General features: G+C 43.2%; 1 protein-coding gene across 1 annotated transcript; it reads right to left on the minus strand.

The window, feature by feature from the left end:
* Positions 1-60: 60 nt before the first annotated feature.
* OSTN (osteocrin) lies at positions 61-6,954 on the minus strand. Its single transcript, XM_010282822.1, has 3 exons — positions 6,856-6,954; positions 3,782-3,999; positions 61-145 (listed from the first exon to the last, which is right to left on the minus strand). The coding sequence occupies exons 1-3, from the start codon at positions 6,952-6,954 to the stop codon at positions 61-63; spliced, it is 402 nt and encodes a 133-aa protein (XP_010281124.1).
* Between the last annotated feature and the right edge of the window lie 3,666 nt (positions 6,955-10,620).

The raw sequence follows: 10,620 nt of genomic DNA on the forward strand, positions 1-10,620 counted from the left end.
ACCTCCATGTAACTGAGAACGGGGGGGTTCTCCCAGCCTGCCCACACCCGGAGTGTTTTGCTAACCCTTAGTGTTGCCGAGACGGCTCACTCCAATCCGGTCAAGAGGAACTCCAAACCGTCTCTTAGGCAGCTCAACCACTTTCCTGCACAGGGAAAAAAGCAAAGGAAGAGGGAAAGAATTGGGGAAAGACATCATAGGAATAATCAAAATGTTGCTATATCTTCAATTCCTCCATTCATCCCACTAAGAACTTATTTTCAGACAGAACAGCTGTGCAGGAGCAGCCAGAGATGTGAGTATTTAAAACCAAGATGCTTCACTTGTCTTACAAAAGACTAGACAGGATTTGCACCTGTTTTACAGACTGGCTGATGTTTCTCTACTATCTCTGTTTTTATATGGCAGCAAACAAACAACTACACAGGTTAACTGCTAGTCATAAAAGAGGTACACTGCATGTGTAAGGGGGAATTGTTTCATGCATAGTATTCCATACTTCAGGTGAACCATTAACCTGAATCTTTGAAATCTCCAGGGCCAACTGGAGCTAAGCAAAGCAAGGAGTTAGAAAGTATTGCAGAGCAACAGAGGGGACAACTCAGAGGAGCCCTAGCAGGATTTTCCTATAGGGTCTCCTGCAATGCACTGTTCTCAAAATTGTATAGTAGCAACCCTTTGACGAGATTAAAAATGGGAGGGTTTTGGGGTTGTTTTTTTCCTTCACGTGATACATTTCACAATGATTTGATGAATGAGGGCATGAGGAAAATGTGAAAGAAGTTCTATGCAGGAATATTTTATTACAATTTCTTTATTATATAAAAAAGTTTTCCCATTTTAATTCATCATTTTGAGCACTTTTTCCACCAGCAGAAGTTTTATTTTAATTAATTGTGGAAATGATGAGATTTTCTGCAGCTGAGAATAACCTCAACTTTCGCCCTTGGAATACTTGCCAGTGAAATGCAGGTCCAAGAGAAACCCTGGAAGATGAACACTTTTCTCTATCTGTCCTTGTCAAGGAACATAAATAAAAAGAAACTTTGTTCTGTAAGTTGGCAAATGCAAAGTAACTAGCAGGAGAGCATGCTATGGTGCACTTGGGTCTAACTCTACATACTAGCACTGCCATGCTCACTCAGCCTGTGGCTTTGGGGGCTCTGCACACCCCGCCCAGGTCAACCCGTCTAGCCCATGGTCTCACCTGAGCAGCCTCCTTTCCTCACACCCCTCAGGCACGGGCTGAAGCCCAGAGGCATCATTCTCAGCAGCCCATTTCACACTGGCTCTTTTCCAACTACTTTTCAGATGAGGTCAAGACATGGGAATTGACAGCGTAGCGCATGCGCAGGGAGCTCCGCACGAGCTGGAGCGGCTACAGAACGTCGCAAATGAAGGGAAGCCGTTTGCATAGCCCTCACCGCCCCTTCCTCAGGCACCTACGTATCCAGCACCGTTGCACTAAGCCACAGAAAAGAAAGCCAAGGGCTGAGCCTCAGCCTGGTGCCTCACGGGCAGCACTGACCCCAGCACATGCTGGGCGGGCAGGTGGGAGGCTTGGGCAGCTGGGGTCGTACTGAGCCTGGCTTGATAAAAAGGGGAATTAATTTCCCAGACTGGATTATGGGGTGTGGGGGTGATTCCGCATCGTTAGTTGTAACACCGCCATGCTCTGCGGCTAAACAGAGAGGGAAATCGTAACCTCATGCCCGGGGAAAGGCCGGGCAGCGCGGGCAGCGCGGGCAGCGCGGCTGAGCCTCCCCTCTTGTGGCCATCCCGAGCCACAGCAGGGCAGCCACCGCTCCCTCCCCAGCCTCCCACACCGCTTCCATCTTCCAAACCAGATTTATTAGGGACAAAGTGACGTTCGCCATTTAAAATAGCCTTTTCTAAGATTCCCGGAGTCTCTTTCTCTCTGGCTGCCCAGGGATATTTCTACATCTTCTGAAGACTCATGCCTTCTTGCATGCTTTTCCCATGCTTTCAAAGCTTTATAAATTGATTTTGATGAGCAAGATTAGGACCTGGGCCCTCCTGTAACTGGTGGGTGCCACAATAATTTGTTAAGTGCGTTTATCAAGTCAAGTGAACTGCTCTTTTCCCAAAGTTTCTGCTCTGTTACCAGGCACTACACACACTGTACTAATTCAGAGGGCTGAAGCTATGTCACAGCTTTCACACTTCAAAAGTCAGTATCTGGTCTCTAAAGGTAACCATCTTAGCTGGTGTGGGAATGGACTGTTGTCTGCTGTGTGCATGACAGTCCTCTATTTTACTCCAAGTGCAGCAGCTCTGCCTGTTTCCATCTGAATGTACAGACTTTCAACTGTTTGGTAGCACTCATGATCTGCGGTCCGTGCTGATGGTAGTATCTGACTGTCAATGCAGTGATCAAGGCAGCCCAGATGGTTCTAATAAACGAGTCAATCCCAAGCTCAAAAGCCAATTAGTTACCCCAAAGCGATAATCTCAAGGCAAAACTGCAAACTGTGCTGATGATGCTGAAAAAGGAGGAATTTTGTGTGGTGTCACTCATTTGCATGAACACATTATTAACAGACAAGCTGTTAGAAAACTTGGACAATTTTCACCACAATTTCCCTTTGTGTGTGTGTGTGTCCCCATACTGCACACAGAACAAAACAAGATTTCCACCCAAAAAACATGAGACAAGTTGGGAATACCACGTACTTTTTCAAAAAAGTCACTGCAGCTTCAAAAAGCTTATAGGTTTAATATTTCCTCCCCTGGAAAGGGAAAACATGCTAAAAAGCAAACAAGGAATGAGCTGATTGTGATCTCTTGAAGAGATATACAGGACAGAGTAGTTCCGCTCAAGGTTTTAAGAATTTAGTTTTTTATCACTTTTGGCTGCAGTCAAAAAGTCTTAGTAGCAGACTGGGTGGATAAATGGAAAAACAACAAGAAAATATTGCAAAACTCTGTTTGAAAAAAAAAATATTTGTAACGTTGACTGGCTCTTGTGAATACTTTCCACTTCCAGATTAAGCTTTAAGCATGTTATTAAATACTTTGTGGCATTGGGGATTCCATCCAAAAGATGACAGTTACCAGCAGAAGGGAACAAGACAGTTAGGCTCATTCAGATATAGCGAACAGCCCCTTGAGCTTTGCCCCAAACTCACTGGCTCTCCCCAGCTATATGAAGAATCATTGCTTAGCCCTGTTATAAACACGCTTATCTTCTGTGTGTTGTGAAGGTATTGCTGTACTGCTGTATTGATTAAACCCTCTCTTACCGTAAGTTGATCGAGGTCTTGAAGCCCATTCTAATTAACTGTCTGCCCGTTTTCACAATGTGTTCTTCATCTTGCTATTCACGGCGTGCACACCACCATAGCTTCTCTTCACCCCAGCCTCAGGAACACCTAGTCCTGCCCCTCTGCTTTTGAACCTCAGGCATATTTTTGCTTTGAATAATCTCGTCATCAAAAAGGCAGTTTTAAACTGAATGTTAGTTCACATCAGTGGAAAGAACCGTACTAAAAAAAATGCACGCGCTTGAATGTTCTTCGTTAACTGTATGGCACTGTGGGGATAAATGAACTAGCGTGCGTATTATTCATCACAGCTGAAGGATTACACACCACGCAACCAGAATGGGTTCTGTAGAGATTCTGGTACCCTGATCAGGAGGGAACACCCCACAACTGACCAGTAAATCTGGTGGTGGCTAAGGCTAACCCATCTGTACCCAGGACACCTACCAACAGCCTTCTTCCAACTTTATCACCAATAGGAGCATCTAAGAATTTACCTCTGTTTGCCTTTAGGATTCACAGAGGTCGAAGAAATCCTGTCGATCGGGGAGCCAAATCCTGGGAAACTTCTTTTCTTCTTGGTCTCAGTCACCTCATTCTCCAGAGACACCAGCTCATCAAGAACGAAGAGTTTGGCTGCCAGGTTGGTGGCTGACTTCTCTTCGCTGGCAATGGGATGTGCTCCCATGCCCAGAGCAGCAGAAGGCTCCAAAGGCTGCAAAAGAAAGGGGAGATGTTTGCTTGCTGCTCAAGTTCCAGAAACACCATTTCAACCAGGGTCACAGCAGCAGTCCTGTAAGTACATCATCACTAGGATACTAAACCTGGGCCAATGTTTTAAAACAAAGTTCCTTCTGTGAAATGTGGCCATTTTCTGCCCACAGGAGTTTGCCATAAAATGTTGGGATTTTTTTTTTTTTTAATAGAATTGAACTCACATTCGTCATTATTGCAAGAATTATCAAAATTTATTACCTCACAAAGCCTGTTTTTGTAGGCAAGCCCACTATCTCCATCTCTGCAGTGTGATTAGTATCACTTATAGCATGAGATGAGTAATTTAATCCTTTTAAAAAATGCAATCACTATTACTAGACTCCAATATCCGTCCTGAAATTTTTCAGAAAACTGATTTTTAATAAATAGCAATGAAAACTTATACAGAACTTTCCATCCAAAGCTGACAAATTAATTAACTGTTATGCAAAAAATATCCCAAGATAAACTTGCCCAGCACTGACATTCAAAGAATTTACGCAACAACACTACGCGGTGAGGAGGAAAGGAAGGAACAGTATGTTGGCTTGACACAGAATTTTGAACCTTAGGTATGACGTTAGGTTTACCACCTTTTCAAAACCAACTTCTACTTCACTATCTGGAATAGCTGAGAATATTGGGGTCTATCAAGAGAGAAATGAAACAAATCAAAGTGAAATATTTGCTCTGCAAATAACAGAAAAATACAGGGCAACAGCTAGTCCACAAAAGCAGGTGCCAAGCTCAAATCATTCTCTCTTCAGATGAAAGGTTCATCTTCTTGCTCCACTTGATCTTCACAGAATTAAATAAAAATTTCTAACTAAAACTTTTATGATATGCCTAAGCTGGTTTTCCTCTCTCTTTAGAGGCACACCACTATCTTTATTATTCACACACAGTGGGTTTAGTACGAATGTAAAGGAAGCCATCACATGGATGATGCAGTATGCTTGTATCTACTGTGATCCACACCACAGTTGTGGTGATGACATTTCCCACTACTGATGGGTGGCATAACTGGTGATGGAGTGTATAAAACTAACCTTTAAATGAGGAGCACACGACTACAGTGATCATACAAATGATGTATCACAAAAGCTAATACTTTTGTAAAGTATTTCATGTTGTCGTCTGACTTTCCTTTTTATGACCCTCAAGTGCACTGAGCAATCCTTTCTGTTCCCTTTCAGGGTTATAAAACTTTCATAGAAGTTTCCAGAAAAATTATACCTTTATAAAAAAAAAAGGCTGAACTCTCCCTTCTGGTTAGTGGGGATAAATATCTACAGTAACACCTGAAATGAAAAGGTATAAACCAGCCTCTGCTCTTGAGTACTTTGTGCAGTCCCACTTACTTGGTCTTAAAAAGGATATAATAGAATTCTAGAAAGTAGAGGGACAGCTAAAATGATAATCAGAAGTAGACAACAGTTTTCCTATGGTGAACCACTGAACAAAGCACAGCTTCACAGAGCAGAGTGAGATAAGTGTGAGAACAGGGGTACAGTGGAGGGTTTATAAATTTAAGAACAGCAAAGAGGTGAATAAAGACTAGTATTTTTTTCCTCGGGAAAAAGAGCTCCCTAGTCCACCCAGGGAAGCCACGAGATGGTGGATTTAAAATACATATAAGGAGCTACTTTTTAAACAGAGCACATAGATGAAGAGGAATGCATTGCCAAAGGACATCATGGTTACTAAGATTTTAAACGGTTTCATAAACAAATTCAGGCCCATTAGGAGCTAAAACATGCCCTGGTCCGGTGCAAGTCTCTGGATCAGGAAGCCTCTGAAGATGTTCTGTTCTTATACTCTTTTCACGAAAATCTGTCTTTGATAGAGACTGGATACCAGGTCCCTGTGGCATCAGATGAGCAGCTGCTGCAGCACTGATGTGGGGAGTGGTTGCCCCAAGCCCTATTTGCTATAACAAAGATTGTTTTCTATAATCAGGGCATGCTCATTTGAAGACAGAGAACAAGGTAGAAGGATCCGTCAGTATTCTCCAGGATGCATCTAACTTCTAAGGTGATCTTAAAAACCTATGTAAAGACCCTACAGCCAAACAGTGCTACGTTGATTAAACTTTTAGATCCTTGATGTTTGTACGGCATGAAGCTATCACATAATGTCCAGGTACCTTTCCTGTCAGATCTGTTTTATGTCAAGATGGCATAAAAGAAGAGAATGCAGCAGAAGTATTTTCAGGTGCAACCTCTGCGTATCATGTTGGGTGAAACGTGTGACAGTTCTCCCATTTCATCCGCTGCTTTCCTTCGCAAGCTTAGGCAAGTTACTTTGCTCCTACCCTCTCCTTGTCTCTCCTGTCTCCTTTAATTTGTAACTTTTGTGCAGGTGGTCTTCTTTCAGGGATCTCCTTATGGCTTCTGAAAGTTGCAGACTTCTCATGCTATTATTTGCCTTTAAGAAGAAGAATGAAATCTTCCCTTCAGTGTTAGAGGAGTTTGCTTCCCTCCCGCGCCCCAATCACCTCCTTCCCACCTTCAGGAAGTTCTCTATCCAAAGTCACCGGACAATGTTTTAACACACAGAAAATCCCACGGTGCTTCAGAAGAGGTTGCATGAATCTGAGTGAGACTTCATTCTGCCTGTCCTCCCAGGGCCACGCACTTTGCGTTACTCTCTTCACTGGGGAAGTTGTCCTGCTCCTGCTTTGCCCTCACAGAGTCAATAGTGACCGTTCACCTTCCAACACAGTTTGGAGACTGTGATGTCTTCCACACTCTGTGACCAAGAACATGCGGAGGAAGAGCAGGTTATGTGACAACCACCAGAAACATCCACCCACCTGTGGTGCCGCCTGCACGAGGAGCGCTGAGCTGGAGTGCCACTGCAGCACCGCAATCACAAGGGCCAAATGCACCACAACAAGCTGGAACTGCAGCATCTGCCAAGGAGAACACTCTGTTAATGGCTTCACGGGCGCATCCCAACTTCCCGCAGGAATCTCCCTCCAAAGGTCTTTAAGAAGTGAAAGCAAAGCAAGAATCTGTTCCCATAGCTGTTAATATGTTTTATCTCACAGAGTCATTGCATTAAAGAGAGTGCGAGCCGAGTGCCCTTCTTCTCTGGCTGCAGAATCAGCTCCCTCCTCTTTGCTCCTCTACAGACCTGCAAATCTTTTAATTCCTTTCTGCACGATGGGCCAGCCCTAGCAGGGGCAGGCGTAACAAACGCAAGCTTGTCTTAAAACCTCATGAACTAGGCACTCACTTGTAAGCAAGGAGACTGTGGCTCACAGCCACCCAGGTTGACCCTGACCTCCCCACGTACCGGACAGGTGCCTAAAGCTGTCATGGAAATCACATACCTCCCCAGCAGCATTTTGAAAGCAAGGCTGCATTTCACCAGTCCTCAGCGTGAGTTAATGGTAGCCACAGGTTCCAGGATCTTCTCAGGATCCTGGAATAAAGTTATCAAGCTCCCACTCCTGGGAAAATTTTGCACCGGGATCCATCACTCAGACTGATGGTGTTCTGACCACATGCCACAGCTGCAGGACTTGCAGATGCCTACGGGGGCTTTAAATATTGCAGGGAGGGTCAAGTTTTGGGAGGCTCAGCATCAGGAAGCTGCGTCCTGCAGGCATGTCTTTGGACATAGTTTTAGGCTGCGTTCTAAATCTAAGCCCCAGATTGGATCCAGCTCTTGAAACCTGACACACCTCCGACTCACCCAGGTGGGAATATTTCAGCTGATGTTACTAAGAACTAGGCTGGGGCCTGGAGTGCCAAAGGTATTTGCTAATTTGCTGATTACTCTGTCTCCAGGCCCTGCCCCAGAGTATAATTCAGGCCTGATTCTGCCATTCTTTGCTGACTCTTCACTTGGCAAAAGCAGAAATAGAAAGGATGTATAAATATAATAAATTTCTATGATGTACGATAGTTGTTTTATCCTCTGCATAAAAAATTTCCCACTAGATCAGGCAGAAAACACATGGCAAAAAACATTTGGCTTTGTACTTTTTCGCCACATTACAACAGAGAAAAGCCACAAAATTGTTTGGAGTCCAGTTTTAAAAAGTAAAGATACAGCATTTGTAGTGTTGTTTCTTGAAACACTGTTTCTTGCTTGGCCTTTTCAATACATTTCACATGTGCTTCTGTTATTTTGTTACTTCTTTTTTTATATATAAATATATTTTTTTATATTGTCCATGAGGGATCAGCAGCGAGGAAGAAAGCTGCTGGTTATTCTGCAGGGGTGAAGCAGATTAAGTTCACTGGAATCAAAGGACAAAGCCGTAAGCCAGGTGGTACCACTGTCTCTCAGTCTGATGGCAACAGCCATTAACGTCAGTCAAGGGTCTGTCTCGGTGTTTTTAAAGCTGTAACCCTCTACAATGTATATTTTTGTATGTGGGTGTGCATTGAAATTTGAAGTAGTAGTCTACTACCTTCACAGGTAACCACATCCTGATTATTTGGATACAGAGACATAAAAATAAATGGCAAGGTTAAAAACACATGTTTATTATGGTTTAAGGTCTGTGCTGGTATTCATTCAACCCAAAGACCAAAGAGCTAAAAATAGCAACTGGTACACTAATCAAAATAAACATTAAGGCACCTGCAACACAAAAGACATTTGATTAACTGGTCAGAACTCGACGCCAGTGAAATTAGAAGCAGAGGAAATTGTAAGGACTTAAAGCTTGGCTCTAGTTCCCATGGAAATGAGTAGCTAAGAAGCAATGTCACTGGTTTAAAGGGAGTAAAACTCAGTCCAGCAAGACCCTGTTGTGCTGATTTTCACAGTGTTGTGACCAAGGTGGGAGGAGGAAGCACGTTTGTTCTAGTGGAGCAGTTTAGGTCTAGAAAAGGGTTTGCAAAACTAAGGGTGCAATGAGGGCTATGTAAACGTAACTAAAATCCCACTGTCTTCTACCAGTCTGGGACTTAGTTTTCCACCTTCAGCCATGTCATAGGACCTTATTTGTTAAAAGTAGTTGTTGCTTTTTTTCCCCTTGAGCTCATCTGTTGGAACGGGGTAAGCAGAGCCCTCCTGCCAAAAGGGGCTTTCCCCGCCATGCACTGGTTATTGCTTCACCCCATCCGTTTTTTACTTTGACTCATTCCAAGAGAGACCTAAACAGAGGCTTGACAGTATTTGTTACTGAAGAAGAACAACCAAAGTTCTGACAATCATGTGGACCTTTGCAAGACTTCCCGCTTGTATTGAATTTCCATCCTTCTTCTGGAAATCCTTCACCACCAATTTCACAGAGATAGGTCAAGGGATTGGGGTATAATTCCATGTCGTTAGTATCTCAGTCTGGTCTGGTGTTATCTGACATAAAATACAGTTTACCCTTCACTAAATGTAATTACAAGTCTGCAATTCAGACATATTTATGTGTTTTAGTGATATTTTAGCTTGAAATGTGTCAAAACTAAAATTCCTCATATAATTAGGTATCTTTGTTGCAGGTCCAATTAAAATAAAATTAAAGATAAAAGAGAGAACATTATTCTACCTTATCAAAGCAGGATAAACATTCAAAATTTTTTTCTTAGGAATCTGCACAAGAGCCATTTTCCAAGAAAAGATCACAAGAAAGCAAAATTCTTTACCAAACAGAAACTGTTAAGTCTCCAACATCAAACCAAAGGACTTAAAAGATGTTTTTCTTTTAAAGAAAAAAACAAAAAACAAAATGACATCCTGAAGATAACTGGGCTGAACAAATCCCAGACAGCATGCAATTCATCACCAAGCTCCAAAACCCATTGCCTGTCAAAAATGGTAACAGCTGTCATTGTTCTTACCCATTTGAACTATCATATTTCACATTACTGTGGAGATTACTCCACAAGTATAAATCACAAAAGCTTTATTTTTTTTGCTGGCCTGTTAGCAAGAGAACTGAGGGAAAACATCATCCCTTGCACCGTAATCTTTCATTTCGGCTGCCACTATATATTGATGACTGTGCTCCGCTTGCTGTTGCGACACCAACATGGGACATGCCCAAACTCACCTGCAAACGAGCACATCGTGGCTGAGCCCAAAGGCCCTGAGGTTTTGTGCTGTATGCTTCCACACTGACCTGATGCAGAGCCAAGGCATGCCTGTCCCGTAGACACTGGGACGCTCCTGACAGTGCCCATTAGAGCTCCAGTCTTTCTGCTGTATGAGCACTGGGATGGTACTGGTGAGCCTCCATCACCTGTTAGCCATGAGGGTTTCTCATACCACGCAGGTTCCAACCAGCTGGGGGAAATCATGGCTGTGTCTGCAAGCCAGTTACTGATGTATTTTGTTGCGTCTCCAAAGCCACAAAATAGAAAATTAACTGCTGCTACCTATCTTAATCAAATGTACCATTGAGTCCTGACATTGGCCTCACCAGCCTTGGATTGGACCCTGATGGGAATCTACCTTATGGCCAATAAAATTATGATGGATAAGTATCTTACCAAAAGAAGAACTTACAAATAGCTTGTGTGAAGCTCTGAGAATAAGTCTGCTCTTGCTGAAACTAATTTGCCCTACTTTTAAAAGTTGTAGGATGGATCCTCCGAGCATATTCCTTTACCACAAAGCCAAA

Source organism: Phaethon lepturus, unplaced genomic scaffold (assembly GCF_000687285.1).
Source record: "Phaethon lepturus isolate BGI_N335 unplaced genomic scaffold, ASM68728v1 scaffold13202, whole genome shotgun sequence".
NCBI classification, from domain to species: domain Eukaryota; kingdom Metazoa; phylum Chordata; class Aves; order Phaethontiformes; family Phaethontidae; genus Phaethon; species Phaethon lepturus.